At 49.9% G+C, this 20,665-nt stretch overlaps 1 protein-coding gene across 1 annotated transcript in view; it reads left to right on the forward strand.

Moving 5' to 3' along the window:
• The window catches only part of fbn2b (fibrillin 2b), a 53,255-nt gene that overhangs the window by 24,000 nt on the left and 8,590 nt on the right, over positions 1-20,665 (forward strand). The window contains exons 11-53 of the mRNA XM_029254814.1: positions 1,336-1,488; positions 2,039-2,209; positions 2,307-2,450; positions 2,764-2,883; positions 3,017-3,142; positions 3,400-3,522; positions 3,615-3,890; positions 4,747-4,800; positions 5,197-5,322; positions 5,498-5,623; positions 5,791-5,910; positions 6,629-6,766; positions 6,872-6,922; positions 7,616-7,741; positions 8,034-8,261; positions 8,504-8,629; positions 8,843-8,971; positions 9,128-9,253; positions 9,345-9,470; positions 9,582-9,704; positions 9,811-9,936; positions 10,028-10,153; positions 10,817-10,939; positions 11,035-11,157; positions 11,517-11,642; positions 11,728-11,850; positions 12,395-12,517; positions 12,730-12,891; positions 13,615-13,683; positions 13,843-13,968; positions 14,213-14,338; positions 14,834-14,983; positions 15,142-15,213; positions 15,518-15,643; positions 15,920-16,045; positions 16,720-16,845; positions 18,198-18,314; positions 18,423-18,551; positions 18,957-19,076; positions 19,630-19,755; positions 19,960-20,112; positions 20,255-20,320; positions 20,403-20,528. Of these exons, the coding sequence (XP_029110647.1) occupies positions 1,336-1,488; positions 2,039-2,209; positions 2,307-2,450; positions 2,764-2,883; positions 3,017-3,142; positions 3,400-3,522; positions 3,615-3,890; positions 4,747-4,800; positions 5,197-5,322; positions 5,498-5,623; positions 5,791-5,910; positions 6,629-6,766; positions 6,872-6,922; positions 7,616-7,741; positions 8,034-8,261; positions 8,504-8,629; positions 8,843-8,971; positions 9,128-9,253; positions 9,345-9,470; positions 9,582-9,704; positions 9,811-9,936; positions 10,028-10,153; positions 10,817-10,939; positions 11,035-11,157; positions 11,517-11,642; positions 11,728-11,850; positions 12,395-12,517; positions 12,730-12,891; positions 13,615-13,683; positions 13,843-13,968; positions 14,213-14,338; positions 14,834-14,983; positions 15,142-15,213; positions 15,518-15,643; positions 15,920-16,045; positions 16,720-16,845; positions 18,198-18,314; positions 18,423-18,551; positions 18,957-19,076; positions 19,630-19,755; positions 19,960-20,112; positions 20,255-20,320; positions 20,403-20,528 (5,502 nt within the window). The remainder of the gene's footprint in view (positions 1-1,335; positions 1,489-2,038; positions 2,210-2,306; positions 2,451-2,763; positions 2,884-3,016; positions 3,143-3,399; positions 3,523-3,614; positions 3,891-4,746; positions 4,801-5,196; positions 5,323-5,497; positions 5,624-5,790; positions 5,911-6,628; positions 6,767-6,871; positions 6,923-7,615; positions 7,742-8,033; positions 8,262-8,503; positions 8,630-8,842; positions 8,972-9,127; positions 9,254-9,344; positions 9,471-9,581; positions 9,705-9,810; positions 9,937-10,027; positions 10,154-10,816; positions 10,940-11,034; positions 11,158-11,516; positions 11,643-11,727; positions 11,851-12,394; positions 12,518-12,729; positions 12,892-13,614; positions 13,684-13,842; positions 13,969-14,212; positions 14,339-14,833; positions 14,984-15,141; positions 15,214-15,517; positions 15,644-15,919; positions 16,046-16,719; positions 16,846-18,197; positions 18,315-18,422; positions 18,552-18,956; positions 19,077-19,629; positions 19,756-19,959; positions 20,113-20,254; positions 20,321-20,402; positions 20,529-20,665) is intronic.

Below are 20,665 nucleotides of genomic sequence, written 5' to 3' on the forward strand. Positions count from 1 at the left end.
TCTCCAGGGTTCAGGCCGCTTCTTCTCTCCCCCCCCCCCCCCTTCCTTTTCTCCTTTCTCACCCAGAGCCATCTGTCTTCTCTAACCTCCCGAACCCATATGTCCACAGGAAAAATTAACGTCTGCTGGACAAACTGTTTGACGTGTCTCTCCAATAGTCAAGCACACACCACGTTCTGCTGTACAGCAGCGATAAAAACAGAAAGCGAGAAAAAAACTTTTCAGTAAAATGAAACAGAAAGAGTTATTGATTTTCAATCCTTTGAAGATGTCAGCCTTGACCGGGCCCTTGCGGGGCTGAAGATCCCCTGGTTCAACTAATGTGACCCAGATTCCTTGATTTGATCTCCACACCATGCTTGGAAATGAAGGAGGTGCGTGGGGTCCTGGAATGTCAGCGGGGATTGCTTGGCCCTGTGTGTCCGGCGTGGGGGGTGCAAGGGGGGTGCAGGGCGGGGGGGCGTTGAGTCGACACTAATCAGCCCTAATGCCCCGTTGTGCTGTGAAGCCACAGTCGATAAAGCGCTTGCAAAAATGAAAGTGCACTTTTGTGTGTGCGGCGTCTGGTTCCAATTTAAGCCATCATCTCCATCGCCTCTTTCCCCACATGCACAACTGCCCCCTTCCCCCCACCCTTCCTGCCCCCAGCTGGGCTGCTCTTGGGGGAGCGTTGCGGCTGTGTTTAAAGTGTACGGCTGCAGCGCCAGACGAATGGCTTCTCATGTCCATAGTAATTGGGCCCGATTGTTCCACATGGAACTGATTAATTCCAGACTGCTGGCTCATTAGCGACTTTAATCACCGGCACCCATTCCACCGTTAGCTGCCGACACGCGTGCATGTACGTGCTCACAAGTTGCTGCTATATCGTTTGCCAGTACCTGCTGGACCGCACCTCTCCTCCACCATCTTCTCCTCCCTTAAGCAGAGAGCTGCGGCCTTCACCTCATTCTAGAGGGTCTGTTTTTTTGTTCCATTGCCCCCCTTCAGTCTTTACAGTTTTGACCTCGTATAGTCACTTCCTAACCAAGGAACTGTTTGACAGCTTGTGCCTCCGAATCCCTGTACCTGACCGCCGTACCACTCGGGTGTCTGATCCCCCTTCAGTTGTACTCAACCTCTGGGATTTTAGTGGCTTCCCATTTTTGCAAAATTGTGTCCACATTAAAGGTGCTGAATGGTGATCACATCAATGTTGAGCAACAGTGATGGTGTTCGGTAACAACTGTACATGAGTAAATGTGACTTGTTCTCCCTCTGTCTCTCATTAATTGTCGCCCAGCCTGCATCTCCTGCTCTGATTGACTCTTACGTCTTCCATTTCCTTCTCACCAGACCAGCGCGCCGGCACATGTTTCTCGGCCCTTGCCAGTGGCCGCTGCGCAGGCGAACTCACGGGACAGTACACCAAGATGCAGTGCTGCTGTGACACTGGCCGCTGTTGGTCTTCGGGACAGATCCCCGAAATGTGTCCCGTCAGGGGCTCCGGTACGTCCTCTTTCTCCCGTCTTTGTACAGCTCTTTGTACACAAATTCAAAGGTTAAACAAAAAAAATCAGAGACACTGGTCTCCAGTTCATGCTTGGCTCTGTCCAGCACAAAAGCCACTTTCAGCTAGAAACACCTCTGGGGTGTCCTCACCTCCCCTTCTGCTCATTCCACCCATTTTATGTAATGGTTACCTTTAGCTGGGACTGGGGTTTATTTGGCTGTCTTTCCCCGCTGGAAATTGACCTATACGGTGTAACTAACACCCCAAGCAGTCCAGCACTGTAAAATTAAGTGTACAGCTCCACTTAACTGATGGCTGCTCACATTCATGGGAGAGAAGTAGGCCCTCGGGACCAGGGTAATGGCGACAGTGACCTTTCTTCCTGCAGTTCATTCATTACCAAGGTCCCTGACAATGTGGCCTCCCACGTTACATACTGTTTATTCTCACAACCCCTCTGTTAGAGCGCAAAGGCTCCTTTCTGCGAGGGCTGCGCTGCTGTAGGTGTAGGGCACCGTGGTGTTCACTGACGTCTCTACCCTGCAGATGAGTACAGGCGGCTGTGCATCGAAGGGTTTCCCTATGGGATCGGAATTAATCTGCCCTTCCATTATGGGTATAAACCCAACATCGGCAACCACAATGGCAATGGTGGCCATGGGAATGGAGGCCATGGCAACAACGGCGGACAAAGTGGAGGTGAACGACCAAACATCGGTAGGTCAGACCTGTCCAGACCATTGCCCATCAGCTGAAGGCTTCAACCCCTGAGTTAGTGCCTGAGTAATAAAATGGAGGTGCCCTGTATTTGCAGACACAATGACCCTAAATCACACCATTGATGTCTGCAAGCACTTCACCAACCTATGCTTGAACGGCCAATGTGTGACGACACCGACAAGCTACTACTGCAAGTGTGACTTGGGCTACCAGCAGGACGTTCGCGGGGAGTGCATAGGTAAATGCGCCCGGGCCTCTCAGCGTGTGCAAATGCAAACACGCACGCATTGTGGCGGTGCATTAGGGCTCACCTCCAGAACAAAGGATGCCCTATGCTTGGCTTTTGAGACAGCAAAGTGCAAACAGTTGCTCATGTAAACGTGATGTCAGTGATTGATAGCCTCTGGTGCCATCTTCAGGCCAGGCGTGGATCAGCCATGGAAAGCCCTTCTCAATGCCTTGAAAGTGTAGCTTGGATTCAAGAGCCATTTTAGCTGTGTAGTTGTGTGAACAACCCTGAATGATCTCTTATGTGCTCTTGCCTCCCTCAGACACAGACGAGTGCGTCAGCAGTCCCTGTGTCAACGGGGACTGTGTGAACACTCAAGGTTCCTACCACTGCAAGTGTCACGAAGGCTACCAGGGAGCCCCAACCAAGCAGGCGTGTATAGGTACATCCAGCAGCTGTGTCACATATGTGGTGTTCAGCGCCGCGTGCCTCTTACGTTCACTGCTGTCTTTGTGGCTGTGTTCATTGTCGAGTTCATGCATTGATTCCTTTGGTACTCGGGGCTCTGAATGTAGACATCGACGAATGCATTGTGAATGGGGTCATGTGCCGCAACGGCCGCTGTGTCAACACGGACGGAAGCTTCCAGTGCATCTGCAATGCCGGGTTCGAGCTCACTCCGGATGGCAAGAACTGCATAGGTGGGTACTGCTTAGGGGCCACTGGCTCCTTCTCTGCTCTGCTGGGAGACAGAGCTCCTATTTCATTTTGTCTGTTGTTCGTAAAGTTTACCCAAAGTGTACAGTGTCTCAGAAGTCAGCCTATGATCACAGTTCAATTACACTGTTTGTAGCACCATTTCTGTCATCCTGCTGTGAGGAAAAGCTCGATGACTGAGTGTGTAAACTGGTAAATGGCATCCGCCGCTGTCTGAACCTCTCTGCTCCTCCTGCTTCAGACCACGATGAGTGCGCCACCACCAATATGTGCCTCAATGGCATGTGCATTAATGAGGACGGCAGCTTCAAGTGCATCTGCAAGCCTGGCTTTGCTTTGGCACCCAGTGGACGCTACTGTACCGGTAGGTAACCTCCCCCACCTCCACGGTGGTCCTTGCAGATGACGACACTGGGAATGACCTCATGACCTCCGGTACTCCCTCAATATCACCAGATATCGACGAGTGCCAGACACCAGGCATCTGTATGAACGGGCGCTGCATCAACTCAGAAGGCTCCTTCCGCTGCGAGTGCCCCAAGGGCCTGGCCATCGATGTGGACGGACGCGTCTGCGTGGACACGCACATGCGCAGTACCTGCTACGGCGCCATCAAGATGGGCACCTGCTCGCGCCCATTCCCTGGGGCTGTCACCAAGTCAGAGTGCTGTTGTGCCAGCCCAGAACATGGCTTTGGGGAGCCCTGCCAACCATGCCCTGCCCGCAACTCAGGTGACAACCCGCAGGGTCCCTTCTTACAGTACTATGCGCTGTCTCTGCTGATAGGGTTATGGTTTAATGTGGCCTCAGTAGTGTGAAAGGTTTTGTTTCACATGTGAATGTGTGAATGATCACCTTATTAACTAGCATTTAGCTGACCAAGAAGGCTTGGAGCTTTAGATACAGTATGCTGAACTCTCTACTGCCACACCCATGCCATCAACATAATCAGATACACCTGGACCTGGCAGGATATAAGGCAGAAGCAAAGGTAGAAGGATGCGGAACCTTGTTCGCCGACACAGCTCACTCGTTTTGAGTCAGCCTGCTTCTCGCTTCTGATCCTTGTTCCTAGTCCACCCGCCCGAGTCCTTCTCCCGAGACCTCTTCCCTTCCTGTGATCTGATCCGTGTTTTTGTGTTTGACCTGTTGCCTGTATTCACCGACCACGATTCTGGATTTCCTGATAAATGATGTTTGCAGTCCGAAGACCCAAGCCTGTCGCTGACTACGGTTCCTGTCCAGTCCCTGAATAAACTCCTGTGTACTCCACAATTGAGTCCACCTTCTCCTTCCGGACGAAAACATGGCACCTACAGTTATTTGCCTGTCTATGGTGCAAAGCAATGCGCACACACACACTATGGGCAAGTTAGAGTCACCAAATTTTTGGAGTGTGCAAGGAAATGGAGCACACCAGGGACGCTCACCTGACATGGGGAGATCATGTAAATTGCACACAGGCTGAAGTGGGGTCAAACCTACGTGCAGTCATAGAGCCAGTGGTGACACAAAGTATGTGGTGTCTGATCTTAGCAGTTTCATACTGTTTATGCTGAATTTTCTGTGCTGCACCTTGTCTTTGCAGCTGAGTTTCTGGCCGTGTGCAGCAGCGGCATTGGGATCACGGCAGACGGAAGAGGTGAGGACTGTTTCTTTCACAGCGCGCCGCATTTAGCACAGCTCTTAAGTCATCCTGTCACAATGTTCTCTTTGGGGTTATACACACTCATGTAACAAAGTTACACAATTAATAGTGCCTAATAATGAGATGAGAAAAGGGTACTAGGTGTCCTGAGATAGACAAGGACAGTTGGCTTCTAGCTATTAGTTTATTTAAGCTGGGGGTGGGTGGGGAGGCTTGGGGTTGCTTTTGTATAAAATGGGCTTACATACTCTTTTCCGTCTATGTTAGACACCGTGTTGTACCCCGTGTACAATCTTAAAATAATATTAAAAAACACAGCTCATCTCCTGTCTGAGAGAAGTCAGGTGGAAGGTGGCCTTCCTGCTTGGACTCATATCCCTTTATTCTTAGACATTAACGAGTGTGCCCTGAACCCGGAGATCTGCCCTAATGGGATGTGCGAGAACCTGCGTGGAAGCTATCGCTGCATCTGTAACATCGGCTACGAGTCTGATGCCAGTGGCAAAAACTGTGTGGGTGAGTTCACCTCGCCCCCGTGTGACAAGAAGGCACAGTAGCAGGCCTATAAAGTTGAAGGCTTGAGGGCGCAGTCTGAGCGCCCTCTGGGATGTGCTCACCTTCCAGTGGTGATATGATGAACAGCTGTAGCGCGTTCTCACTCCTGACTCACCTTTATGACTTTGTCCTACAGACATCAATGAGTGCCTTGTGAACCGGCTGCTATGCGACAACGGCCTGTGCAGGAACACCCCAGGCAGCTACTCCTGCTCTTGCCCCAAAGGCTTCGTGTTCAAGCCAGACTCAGAGACATGTGAAGGTAGAGAAGACCTTTGTTTTTACTAATTTTTTTGTACTTGTAGAGATGCTGTGGCGTTGAGTGCTGCCGCATTGCACTACATATGCGTATGCAACGTTTTACCAGAAGATGAGGTAAGCCTTACCACGGTTTTTGGGTTGATAGTGGTTGATATCCATCCCCTCCAGACATCAACGAGTGTGAATCCAGCCCCTGCATCAATGGCGTGTGTCGCAATGTGGCCGGCTCCTTCAACTGCGAGTGCTCCCATGGCAGCAAGCTGGACTCCACCAACACCATCTGTGTGGGTGAGAGTTACTGCCGTCCTCCGCCTCACTGTCCTACGCTCAGGCAAACTGTTAGCATGCTTATTTCGTCACCATAGTGACAAGTGGGTTCACTGCCTTACTTTGTGTCGTTCAGCCCAAAGAGTTCAATCAGTTCAACCTCAGCCTTCAGACCGAATAAGTACTTGGCATGGTACATGCTTCCCCCACGCAGCACGGGGACAGTGTCCATTGTGTAGTCCAGTACTGTGCAGCAGCTTACAAATAAAACTGAAAGGATGCTGAGTACCATGTGAGCTCCGCAGTGCTGTCCTGTGCTCTGGCTTTGCTTATATTTGAGAACACTCCTTCACAGTACTGTTAATGTAAACCGCACTGCAGTGGTGGTCTCATTGTTTAAACAAATACTGATTAATCTCCCAGCTCGCTGCATTTACCACCCTCACTCGCTCCCAGAGGACAACAGGGTTATTGAAATGTTTTATTCTTTAACTCGATGGTGCATGTCATTCTCACACAAACCGATACCTAAGATGTCACTAAATGCACGGTTGATTTTATTGTTCTCCTATGGCATGTCGATGCAGTACCTATTGCTGTGCACCATCCGTTTTCGCACGCAGAACACAGGGGATGGGTCATTCATACTTATAGCCAGGGTGCTTTGTGCTTTCGGTGAATTTGCGCTTCCTCTGAACTGCTGTCTTTGCCTTTTCTGCTCTTTCTACTAAATTTACAGACAGCATGAAGGGCACTTGCTGGCTCAACATTCAGGACGGGCGCTGTGAGGTCAACATCAATGGCGCCACACTGAAGTCCGAGTGCTGCTCCACGTTGGGTGCAGCCTGGGGCAGTCCGTGTGAGCGCTGCGAGTTTGGTTAGTGTACACTTTTTGTTTCCTCCATCACCAGCCAACACACAAACACATGCCTCCAAGTTGAAGCTGATTCCAGGGATCTGACAGCAGTGTCCTTCTCTGCAGACACGGCCTGTTCCAGAGGCTTCGCCCGTATGAAGGGAGTCAACTGTGAAGGTGACTGTCAGAACCGGCCTCGATCCTTTTTCCTATCACACTTCCCAGCAGAAGTCAAAGTCAACTTTATTGTCACTCCCACAATATGTTTAGAACATACATCAGAGTGAAATAACATTTCTCCTGGACCACAGTGTGACATAGGGGGCAGCATATACTATTACTACTACAGCAGAGTGCTATTACTACTACAACAATTTACAATAACCAACTACCAACCTAAAAACACTATGGGATAAAGTGCAGCAGTGTGGTTGGTTCACACACACACACATTTTCAGAACCGCTTGTCCCATACGGGGTCACGGGGAACCGGAGCCTACCCGGCAACACAGGGCGTAAGGCCGGAGGGGGAGGGGACACACCCAGGACGGGACGCCAGTCCGTCGCAAGGCACCCCAAGCGGGACTTGAACCCCAGACCCACTGGAGAGCAGGACTGTGGTCCAAGTGTGGTTGGTTCAATAAATATAAATGTAAATAGATTTTAAAGTGGTAGTTAATAAAGTGAGGTTTTTTGTGCAATAATTGTGGAAATGAGGGGTAGTGTGACCTAATGTAGGTCGATATGGAATGCACTAAAGAAATACAGCAACTATACTTGGGATGGACACCACTCTTAAGTGAGGTTTCAATAGGAGGCAAGTTGCGAAAGCCTCCTGGCCAGTCACTGCTCTCTCCTTGCTCCCCTCAGACATTAATGAGTGCGAGGTGTTCCCCGGCGTGTGTGTCAACGGGCGCTGTGTGAACACACAGGGCTCTTTCCGCTGCGAGTGTGCCGAGGGTCTCACGCTGGATGGGAGCGGGCGCACATGCGTAGGTAAGAGTTAGTCCTTCACCTGACCTGATACTTTCTGTTAAATTCAGCAATTTGCTGGCAAAACAAATTACCACAAGTTTATTTGTTTGCACTTTTGTTTGCACCGTGTTTCATGGTGGAATGCTACGTGTCGTTCGACAGGATTTTTTGGATGTAATTACTCTATTGAGGGCAACTGTGCTCGGAGTCATTCTATACGCTGTTAGATGGGCTCCATATGTCACATGTCAAGTGTGTACACTCTGTGACGTGTCAGGGTGTATTTTGTGCAGTAACCCTGTGTATCCTGCAGATGTGCGCAGTGAGCAGTGCTACTTGAAATGGGACGAGGATGAGTGTGACGAGCCCCTTCCTGGGAAGTTCCGCCTGGACATGTGCTGCTGCTCGGTGGGCGCCGCTTGGGGCGTCGACTGTGAGGAATGTCCTAAACCTGGTTCTCCAGAGTACGCGGCCATCTGCCCCAGGGGCCCTGGCTTTGCCAACAGGGGGGACATTCTGACCGGCCGACCCTTCTACAAAGGTATCCTTTGCTCATGGGGACTCAATCCGACTTACATTGGATTGCTGTTGCACTGCTGTCAGCATCAAAGATTAGTAGGATTTTTATTGTAATCATTACCTCTCCAAAGTGAGTAAAGTCATGAAGTTTTGAGTTTAGTAATATTTTTATTTCCCAGATGAACAAAAATTGTGTCCCTCTTTATGGTGTTCTTGAGCTGAACTAACAACCCTGGCATCTTTATCCCTGTGCCTTCCACAAAGATGTGAATGAATGCAAGGTCTTCCCCAGCCTGTGTTTACATGGAACATGCCGGAATACCATTGGCAGCTTCAAGTGCCGCTGCAGCAGTGGCTTTGCCCTCACCGCGGAGGAGAGGAACTGCACAGGTGACCTCCCCTGCTCTGACCCACGTTTGTCTCCATAAGTGCCATGACAGCAAGTTTCGTACCAATATGTTTTTATGCATTCTGGCTCATTCTGAGGTAACATGCAACGTAAATACTGCCGTCACTGGTGACTTTCACACCCCCTCTTTAATCTCCCTGCACCTTTCTCTCACTCTCTTTTTCTCCTCTGTGGCACTGCTTCCTGCTGTTCAGACATTGACGAGTGCCGGATTTCGCCTGACCTGTGCGGCCACGGCACCTGTGTGAACACTCCTGGCAGCTTTGAGTGCGAGTGCTTCGAGGGCTATGAGAGCGGCTTCATGATGATGAAGAACTGCATGGGTGAGGCCCGCACATGCCGATACTGTGCTCTGCGTGTGTGTACTATGCAGGCCCAGTGAGCCGGTGCCTCTGCGTCTTTAAAGAACCTTAAGAACACCACTATGCTGAGAGTTGGTGTCACCACACTGTTTGCGTGACCTTTCTTCCCTCTTGCAGACATCGATGAGTGTGAGCGGGATCCTCTGCTCTGCCGTGGAGGCATCTGCATCAACACGGATGGCAGCTATGAGTGTGACTGCCCATCTGGGCATCAGCTGAGCCCCGAGGGCTCGTCCTGTGAAGGTGTATACGTCCTGCCATTCCATATGTTTGCTCTCTGCGGATCAGGACGAGGACGACCCTTCATCATCGTGCTGTGTTTTTTCTCATGCAGACATCAACGAGTGCCAGCTGAGTGATAGCCTCTGCAAGAACGGCAACTGCGTGAACATGGTGGGCACCTACCAGTGTTCGTGCGACACCGGGTACCAGGCCACACCAGATCGCCAAGGCTGTGTCGGTGCGTGCTGCCTGCCTTCTGTTTCTCCGAAGGATCCATGATAGAATGGACCCAAATGTGTGCATTCTGTGTACGCTCTCGTCTCACTCCCAGCTCTCTGTTCCTTTGCAGACATCGATGAATGCACCATCATGAATGGCGGTTGTGACACCCATTGCACCAACTCAGAGGGCAGCTATGAGTGTAGCTGTGGGGAAGGGTATGCCCTGATGCCTGACCTGAGGACCTGTGCGGGTGAGTGGCTTGGGGGGAGCTACACCCACATTGTAGTGTCGTACAACCTGCCACACCTGGCAACCTCATGTCACCTTCCATGTTACCTCTCATCTCCTAATGCTAGACATCGATGAGTGCGAGGACACGCCAGACATCTGCGATGGCGGACAGTGCACCAACATCCCTGGAGAGTACCGCTGCTTGTGCTTTGACGGCTTCATGGCATCGATGGACATGAGAACCTGCATTGGTGAGCGAGACGCCCCTCTGGTTGCCCTCATGTTTTTGGCATCCCTTGACTGGGAAACCTAGCCACATGTTTAATTTGTGCCCCCCTTCAGATGTCGATGAGTGTGATCTGAATCCCAACATCTGCCTCCATGGTGACTGTGAGAACACCAAGGGCTCCTTCATCTGCCACTGCCAGCTGGGCTACTTTGTGAAGAAGGGTTCCACCGGATGCACAGGTAAAAACAGAGGACAGTATGAGGGCGGTACTTAGGGCCCGGGGGGAGGATGCTCACTCACTCAGTTGCCGGGAAGCATCCCACTTGCACATCTTCCCACCTCTTATGTTTACTGTTATGACATTAAACGAAAGAAGAAGATCCAGCGCAATCCATTGCTGTTTCAGTATTGTTGAAACCTGAGTTGGTAGGTAGCATGCAGGCTACAATTTATGTGAAAGTTTTTAGGGTTCATGGAAGTTACACCAGAAGGCAGCGTGTGAACCACCAGTTGTCTGGCTGGTTTCATCCACCTAACCAAACCGACACAGAGTCATGAGGATTCTGGAAGCAAAGGGTGTGAAGCAGGGAACAACCTGAATGGGATTCCAGTTCATTGCAGGGGAGTCACACATACACACTCATTCACTCACACATACTAAGGGCAATTTAGAGTCACGAATCCACATGTCTTGGGCTGTGGGGGTCATCGGAGTCCCTGGAGCAAATCCACACTAACACAGGAAAACATGCATGAAAAGTGCCACACAGACTGTTCCGGATTTAAATGCTTTCCTGAACGTACAATCCAGAAGCTGTGAGGCCTTCATCTTTCTGGTTCTTTTACCACTATTCCTTGACTGCTGACTTGAACCCGCTTGCGATTTTTGTGTGCTGCTGCAGATATCGATGAGTGCGAGATCGGGGCACATAACTGCGACATGCATGCAGCCTGTGTCAACGTACCAGGGAGCTTCAAGTGCCGCTGCCGCGACGGATGGGTGGGGGATGGTGTCAAGTGTGTGGGTGAGTGCAGCTGAAGCACCGCAGAACACAACAGCACTCTGAATTTTGCCCTCTGTGTTGACCAAATGTGAGAAATTTGTTCTTTGCTGCCATAGACCTAGATGAGTGTGCCACTGAGGAGCACAACTGCAACCCCAATGCCAACTGCATCAACACCCCTGGCTCGTACCGCTGCACCTGCAAGGAGGGATTCAACGGCGATGGCTTTTCCTGCTCAGGTCCGTCTCAACATTATTATTAGTATTATTACTATTATTATTGTTCTTAGTAGTAGTATTATTATTATTAGTAGTAGTGATAGTAGGATGTGATATATTTAACATGTACCTCATATTTTACATGATTTTGTCAGGATGTTTTATTGATACTATTCAGGATTAAAACTTGAGTCTGGGGTGCAGAAGTGTGGTCCTGACAGGATCTGAACCTCTATCCCTAATCTTATCACGAGTCTAGGTTCTTTTCCACTCTATGCATGATATCCAGATGGGATTATGTCAGTTTAGTCGTGTTTGGGTTTGAAGAAGATGGGCGTATTGCTCACACGCTCACACTCCACTTGCTCTGAACTCAACAGACACGGATGAATGTGCGGAAAACGTAAACCTGTGTGAGAACGGTCACTGCCTGAACGCGCCAGGTGGCTATCGCTGCGAATGCGAGATGGGCTTCACTCCCACAGAGGACAGCAAGGCTTGCCAGGGTAGGAATCACACAATGTCACTAGGAATGTCACTGTGTCCATGCCAATTCAGGAGCGCCGGCATCACTTCTCTGTACCCCTGCAGATATCGACGAGTGCAACTTCCAGAACATCTGTGTTTTCGGAACCTGCCAGAACCTGCCAGGAATGTTCCGCTGTGTTTGTGATGACGGCTACGAGTTGGACCGCAGTGGCGGCAACTGCACTGGTGAGAGTCACAACACCTCTCGACAGCTCACCTTCAGACCCCAAAAAAGTCACAGTTAAAGCTCTTCGTGAGCAGGAACACACACCTGTCGTACATGAGGATCACGACCGGTAGAGGCAGTGCTTCCAGCCAATCCTCTAACGGAGACCCCAGCACATTGAGGTGTATGCGTACAACCGAGTTCTTATAGAGTTCACTGGCTTGTCATTGAGGCCAGTATAAAAAAATGTGAATCTGACAGCAGAACCAGTGCGAGTGTCCATTTGGAACAGTATAGCAGCCGTGCCAAAGTGCTCTTTTACTGCAACACTCCTCCTGCTCTGGGGTGACTTAATGAGATGGGCCTTCCCGAACATGGGTCATTACAGATCCAGAGGCAGAGCACCTGATGTGTCTACACCACAGCTTTGTGGTACCTCAACCATTCCGCTGTGTGAGGAAATCTGGCAATCTCTTGACGTGTTTCATATCAGCGTGAGGCTTCTAGCAAATCCTAAGCAGCCATGGGCTTCCTCTTTGATTGCTCCAATTCTTTGTGCCGTAGATGTGAATGAGTGCGCCGACCCAGTGAACTGCATCAACGGCATATGTGTGAACATGCCAGGCAGCTACCTCTGCAACTGCCCCCCCGATTTTGAGCTCAACCCTACTGGAGTGGGCTGCGTGGGTAAGTGCCTTAAGTTGCTCCCTAGTTGACACAGTTGGTGAGGAAAACAGCAGAATTCTTGAAGTGATTTCCTTGTCACTTGTCAGTTTGAGGTGCTGTTGGAGCGTTGGTGCTTTGCCTTGCACATTGTCAGACTGAGAGCATGGCAAGCATTAAATAGCACGGGAAAGCTCAGAGGATGAGTGGTTGCGATGCCTCTTGCTGTCTCCCAGACACCCGTGTGGGCAACTGTTTCCTGGACACGCTGGCTCGCGGCGACGGAGGAATATCGTGCAGCGCAGAGATCGGTGTGGGCGTCACCAGGGCATCCTGTTGCTGTTCCCTGGGAGGAGCCTGGGGGAACCCCTGTGAACTGTGCCCACCGGTCAACTCCAGTATGTACACCAAGGGGTCAGGGGTTGCTTCTGAGAAAATAACTACCTAAGTTGCCAGTTTCCATGAATAGCCTCAAAGAGAAAGGTGTAAGTATGGTTTTGTAAGTGCTGATGTTAATGTACTACAGTGGAAATGTAAAAAGAAGGTGCTGCATAAACTGGCAATGTAACAAAGCATTTCCCACAGTGTTCTAGTATCATGGTACAGCAAGTAGTGCTGCTGTCTCACAGTGCCTGGGTGGTGCAAGAGGACATGGGTTCAATCCCCACTCAGTCTTTGTAGAGTTTGCATGTTCTCACTGTGTTTGCATGGATTTCCTCTGGGTGCTCTGGTTTCTTCCCACAGTCCAAAGACCTGCTGTTCAGGTTCCCCCATAGTGTGTGAATGACAGAGAGAGTGTGTTCCACTGATGTATGGATGAGTGACCCATTGTAAGTAATGTATCTAGCAGTGTAAGTCACCTTGGTGAATAAGGTGTGTGGGCTGATAACACTACATTGGGTTCATTGGAAGTTGCTTTGGAGAAAAGTGTCTGCTGAGTAAATAAATGTAAATATTTCTGTTCCGTGGGAAAACTGCCTACCAATTCCTGTTTCTTCACCAAAATCCAATGTAGGGATATGACAGAGCCCAAAATGGGGATCGATATGGGTACCATACATTCTCTGCATCACTGCTTCATTCTGTGGTGTCATTGTTCTCAGACTGGTTCTTTCTTATAGCGGAATACAAGACGCTGTGCCCTGGAGGAGAGGGCTTCAGGCCTAACCCCATCACTGTCATCCTGGAAGGTAGGACCCCCTCCTTCCAGCTGGGACATCTCCTACACCATGACTGAACCTGTAGCCCATGACTAAACCATGCACGTACATTCACTCTGGTCTACTCCTGCAACCCCCACACTGAGGCACTGAGGGCGTGTTCTCTCTCGCTCTGTGTCTATGGGGTAGATATCGACGAGTGCCAGGAGCTGCCCGGCCTGTGCCAGGGCGGCAACTGCGTCAATACGTTTGGCAGCTTCCAATGCGAGTGCCCTGCTGGGTACTACCTCAATGAGGAGACGCGCATCTGCGAGGGTAAGCGGGCGCCCTGGGCTTGTCAGCTGCAGTGCAGACACCACTGTCTTCTAGTCACCAAATGTGACTGATTGTCTCCTTCTCGCCTGCCACTAACAAGGCGTTTTGTTCACAGTAATTAATTGTGTTCTAACACCTCTGAGAAAGCCTGAATGATGATATGAGACGATGCGCTTGATGCCTTCTTTCACATAAGCAGTTCAGTCGAGCTTCTAATTGCCTTGATTAATAATCATTCTGGCAGACATTGATGAGTGCACAGCCCACATCGGCATCTGTGGCCCTGGAACATGCTACAACACCCTGGGCAACTACACCTGCGTCTGCCCCCCTGAGTACATGCAGGTCAACGGAGGCAACAACTGCATGGGTAAGTAAGACACACCTTTTCATAGACTAACCAATAATAATAATAATAATAATACACACACACATTTTCTGAACCGCTTGTCCCATTTGGGGTCATAGGGAGCCAGAGCCTAACCTGGCAACACAGGGCGTAAGGCTGCGCCAGTCTGTCGCCAGTCTGTTGCAAGGCACCCCAAGCGGGACTCGAACCCCAGACCCACCGGAGAGCAGGACCCGGTCCAACCCACTGTGCCACCACGCCCCCCTCAATAATAAGAATAATAATAATAATTGGCAGATTGCAGCTTGATTTTTCCACTGCTGAAAGAAAGAATGAAAGAATGTTGCTTCTTGAAGTGTCCTCAGACCTGTATTGAGTTATGGATGCTTTTTAAATGTGCACCCCCTGCCTGCCTTGTGAAGGTACCTAGCAACGTGTTTGTGGGGATTTTTCAGTGGCCAGTGACATAATCCCCTTATCTTTGGTTGTCTTTCCACTCATCTTCTCCTGTGACAGATATGCGAAAGAGCGTGTGCTATCGCAACTTCAATGACACCTGTGAGAACGAACTGTCTTTCAACATGACCAAGAAGATGTGCTGCTGTGCCTACAATGTGGGCAAGGCCTGGAACAAGCCATGCGAGGCCTGCCCCATCCCTGCAACAGGTGAGTCCTCTCCTTGCCCCACCCCTCGCTCGCCCCACCCACTCAAGATGAGCGCCTCACCTCATCCCTCACAGCTCCTTCACCTGTGTGCTGCATAAAAGATGCATAGATACCCAAACTATTACCATCTCAGCGTGCTGCCTCTTTTTGCTCTACAGCTGAATACCAGCTCCTATGTGGGAACCAGGCCCCTGGATTCATCATTGACATTCACACAGGGAAGCCCATTGGTAAGTGAAATACAACACACTGTCACCTTAGAGGGATGCTGTGCAACCCGTTTCTTTTAGTCGTTCCAAATGTCAGTTTGGAAATCCATTTGTCAGAAACCTATTTGCCAGGAACAGCTTTGTAAAATTTCAGGTGTCCTTTGATGTACTTTTATATGGATATCATGTCAGAGAAAACAGTTTCTGGGTGTCTTTTTTTAATCCCAACGTTTTGTTTCCTTATCATGGGTTGTCTTTTTTTTTTTTTTGCATCGAAAGAAAGAACCGTATATTTGTAACCAATGCAGTCGGGATTGCCCTGCAGATATCGACGAATGTCGGGAGATCCCAGGAATCTGTGCCCATGGCGTGTGCATCAACCAGATCGGCAGCTTTCGCTGCGAATGCCCCATGGGCTTCAGCTACAACAACATCTTGCTCATCTGCGAAGGTAAGCCACCCCCTCAGTCCCCAAAGGCTCTTGTGCCAACACTCAGCCCAGCAGGATTAATGCTGTCCATCCTTGCATGAACTGAGGAGGAGACTGGTACCCTCCAGGAGGCCCCAAAAAAATTGGCAGAGCCTTCAGTCACACAGAGAGCGAAGCGCTGATTGATTGGACAAGCACCCTTGTTATCATTGTCCAGGCTCTGTGACCTGTGCATTTCATTCGGATAAGACATTTATGGCCGGCACAATTAAGGGCATGTGCTACTCCATTTCCCAGACATTGATGAGTGCAACAGCGGAGACAACCTGTGTCAGCGTAATGCCAACTGCATCAACATCCCTGGGAGCTACCGCTGCGAGTGCTCACCTGGGTTCAAGCTGTCCCCCAGCGGAGCGTGTGTGGGTGAGTGTCATGCCGTCTGTTGTAAATGGGGATACCAACAAGATTCGTGCAGACTCACAGCTGAAGACTCTCTTGGTGAATGTTGTGTAATTATGTGAGTCTTACCATCCCTCAAGTACCAGATGCCTTTTTTGACTGGAAAAACACCTAAATTTCAAGAGCTTCACAATGACATTGTTCTCTGGCTGTTGGCACAAATTAGATTCTTTGGACAAAAACATCAAAAATGTTTTTTTTCTAAAAAACGAAGCTAAAAAACAAAGGCAACTGGACTTGCATGAGTTTTCTTGAATACGTTTCACCACTCATCCAAGTGGCTTCTTCACAGACAAAAATGGTTTTCTGTAATGTTTTAAGACCAAAAAAAAAAAAACATAAATACGGCCCCAAATTGGAACCGAGGTGCAGATTTTTCTCAGGAAACAGTGATATAGATACAGGCATTTATTTTCAGCTGGCAGATTCTAGTGGCAAAGAGTAGTGTAGCATGTGAAGACTGTCAGTTACTCCAGCTACCCAGGATTCCTCACAAGAACACGAGTGAGACAGCATTTGGCAGGTGAGTTAATGCACATTCCATGGTAAACTGGGGGCGGTGTTCTGGAGCTCAGAGTATTATAAATGTCTGCTGTGGACTTTTCAAAGGACTCCGTCCCTCTGTGCCCCTTCTGCAGACCGGAACGAGTGCCAAGAGATTCCCAATGTGTGCAGCCATGGCGAGTGCATCGACACGCAGGGCAGCTACCGATGTCTCTGCCACAATGGCTTCAGGGCCACTGCTGACCAGACCATGTGCATGGGTGAGATACTAATACTAAATTCATACTAATACCTCTAGATGTGACTAATTGCCTTTAAGGATATACAGTACTTGTAAGACGTATTCACCAGCAATCACAGTGGGTATAATTAGGCTTTTCTTGCAATCAACAGTGAAGGTCTCTTTATACAACAGCATCTCTTTTATGTAAATAGTGTGCATGGCACTGTTTAGCTAGTGCTGTATTTGTTCACAGTGACTTGCAGTGCAAGATACAGTACACTGAATTCCCTGCAATCATTCACTCGTTTGTACACGAGAGCCACGTGAAACACTCATATGCTGGCTTGTGCACTTTCCTCAACTGCTTGACCTGGTCAGGGTCACAATGGTCTGGAGCCTCTCCCAGGACCACTGGGCGCAAGGCAAGGGGATTATACCCTGGATGGGACCCCAGTCCATTGCATGGTAGCACCCCCCTACACACACACTCACTAAGGGCAGTTTAGAGTGCTGGAGAAAACCCATGCAGACAAACCATGTCCAATTGCACAACTGGATGGTTTATACAGTAGGGTTACCTGCTGCTCCACTGTGCCAATGGCATCTCTACTGAATACTGACTTGAAGGGATGAATAGATAGTGATTTCAGGATTTTTCTTCGTAATTAGCGGCACGGTGGCACAATGAGTAGTGCTGCTCTCTCACAGTGCCTGGGTGGTGTGAAAGGATGGGGGTTCAATCCCTACTCAGTCTCTGTGGAGTTTGCATGTTCTCCCTTTGTCTGCATGGGTTTCCTCTCACAGTCCAAAGACAGGCTCTTCGGGTTCACCCATTGTGTGTGAGAGAGTGTGTTCCACTGATGTATGGAAGAGTGACCCATTGTAAGTAGTGTATCTAGCATTGTAAGTCACCTTGGTGAATAAGGTGTTTGGGCAGGTAACACTATGTAGTACCCATTGGAAGTTGCTTTGGAGAAAAGCATCTGCTAAGTATGTAAATGTAATTACAAACTGATGTGTACAATTGTTTTCATGGGGACATTAAGGACTATTTCTTCTGTTAACCAATTTCAAAACAGCTTGTCTAAATCCATTGTGATTCATTGCTGTAAAACAATGAAACCCAAAAAAAGGTGGCTGAGTACTCTTTTATAGGTCCCGTGTAACATGTACACATTTTCTCATTTTTAATTGGTACTTTGAGTTATGATTGTGTAAGTATGATATGAAAGGATTAGTCAGTGTGGAAGGATGCAACCTTTTGCACTGATAAGGGAACTGTGACCTCACTGTGACGAGCTCAGTAACGGAAGTTGCGTCACTAAGCCAGGGGTTATCCAAAAGGCTGCTGCAGACTGATACCTTGCTGTCTCTCTCTCTGTGTCACAGACATCGATGAATGCGACCGGCAGCCTTGCGGAAACGGCACTTGCAAGAACACCGTGGGCTCATACAACTGCCTGTGTTTCCCCGGCTTTGAGCTCACGCACAACAACGACTGCATGGGTAGGCACGCTTGGCATCGGCAACCTGGAGGCAGTGCCTTGACTTGGGGTGTCTCGATCTGGTCCCATCATGCTGGATTGTGCAACATTGGTTTGCTACCCTTTGCAGATGTGGACGAGTGCTCAGCATTGGTGGGCCAGGTGTGCAGGAATGGCCAGTGTATCAATAGCATTGGCGCCTTCCAGTGTTTATGCTTTGAGGGCTATGAGCTCATCTTGGATGGCAAGAACTGTGTGGGTAAGGCTGTGTTTTGAGCTACTAGCAAACCACTAAAGGCACCATTCGTATCTGTGTGCCCACTCCTCTGGTCCCAGGTGAGCAGAGGTGAGCAGATGAATCTCATTTTCTGCTGTAGTGCTCTTGAGCAAGGTACTTATCCTGAATTGCTCTAGTAAAAATGATCCAGCTGTGTACATGGTTGAACTGCTGTAAGTACCTTAACACTGTAATACTGGAGAAAAACATCAGCTAAATAAGTGAATGTAACAGTACTAGGTGTAAAATTGTGCCACCCTCTACAGCTAGTGGGGGGCACTATATGAATATGATCTGTTCTGTTAGCTCAAGTGTATCCTGCATTTTTATTAGTGGCAAAAAGCTGGGACTGTGCTCTCTGTTTGACCGTTTCCCTCCCCGTCTCAGACATCAACGAGTGCATGAGCTTCCCAGGAACCTGCTCACCTGGGATCTGTCAGAACCTGGACGGTTCGTTCCGCTGCATCTGTCCAGCTGGGTACGCCGTGCAAAATGACCAGTGCATTGGTGAGACCCTGTTGCCTGAGGCAGCACGAGCACACACACACACACGCACACACACACACGCACACCTACACACCAGCTGAAGCCGCTTGTCCCATGCGGGGTCATAGGGAGCTGGAGCCTAACCCAGCAACATAGGGCGTAGGGCTGGAGGGGGAGGGGACATACCCAGGACGGGATGCCAGTCTGTCGTAAGGCACCCCAAGCGGGACTCGAGCCCGAGACCCACCGGAGAGCAGGACCCGGTCAAACCCGCTGCGCCACCGCGCCCCCCCCCCACAAATAAATATCATGACATTCAAATATCACTCATATGACAAAATGAATAACATATATGTGTATAAGAAACAAGGCCAAAACTGACTCACTTGCTCCTGAAGAATTTCAGTGTCATCCTTTATTAGCCACACACCCACCTTGCCACGCTGGGCACCTTGGTGACCGCAGTGACCCCTTCCATCTGTTGGTGTGATGCCCTTGTCGGCGCTTGGCCCATACGCTGCCTCGCCATTGGACTGTGTCTGTGTCCTCACCCCACTCTCCTCCTGCACCCTAGACATCAACGAGTGCGAAGTGGAGCCCAACATCTGCCAGTTCGGTAGCTGCTCCAACACACCGGGCAGCTTCCAGTGCATCTGCCAGGAGGGCTTCGTGCTGTCTGACAATGGTCGCCGCTGCTTCGGTGAGTGCGGTCATCTGCCTCACTTTCACATTGGTGTCTCACGCACAGCAATCCATGCATGATAGTTGTCCCTCAGCTTTTAGAGCTTCCCAAGGAAAAGCGATGCTCTGTCAACCTTTATGGTTGTAGAAGAAATTGTGGTCGGCACTGTTAGCCCTTCCCCCGCCAGCCCCCAGCCAATCACTTTTGCTCTCTCTGTCCCAGACATTCGCGAAAGCTTCTGCTTCACTCGATTTGAGGCAGGCAAATGCTCCGTGCCCAAAGCCTTCAACACCACCAAGGCAAAGTGCTGTTGCAGCAAGATGCCTGGCGAAGGATGGGGCGATCCATGCGAACTGTGCCCGCGGGAGAGTGAGGGTATGGCAGCCGAGTCCAGGTCCGCTCAAGGGAGCTGTCTAGCTTTTGTAATCCGTGGCAACAAGAGCTGTAAACACACAATCGTGTTGTCCTCTGTTTGTGTGCAACAAGAGCCATAACCTGACCCCCATCTGCCCCCCAGCTGCTTTCAACAGCCTTTGCCCCTACGGCCTTGGAGCTCTACCTGGACTGGGTGACACTCGTGAAGGTCAGTGAGTCCCTACTGTAGGCACAAGTGACCATAAATGTGTCTTTTCGCTTAAGTGAGACTTCACACCCTTTTTCCACAGACATGAACGAATGTCTGGACAACCCGGGCATTTGTGTGAATGGCGTGTGCATCAACACTGACGGCTCCTTCCGCTGCGAGTGCCCCTTCGGCTACAGCCTGGACTACACGGGGGTAAACTGTGTGGGTGAGTGTGCCTGCTTGCTGTTCATGTGACCGCACTCACACCAGAGTGCACGCTCAGAGCCTTTAGTGCTCCATCACCACAGTGTCAAACTCTATGGCTCATCCAAGGCCAGCCACCGGTACAGCTGAGAACTGTTG

The sequence above is a fragment of the Scleropages formosus genome, chromosome 9, assembly GCF_900964775.1.
Source record: "Scleropages formosus chromosome 9, fSclFor1.1, whole genome shotgun sequence".
In the NCBI taxonomy this organism is placed as follows: Eukaryota; Metazoa; Chordata; class Actinopteri; order Osteoglossiformes; family Osteoglossidae; genus Scleropages; species Scleropages formosus.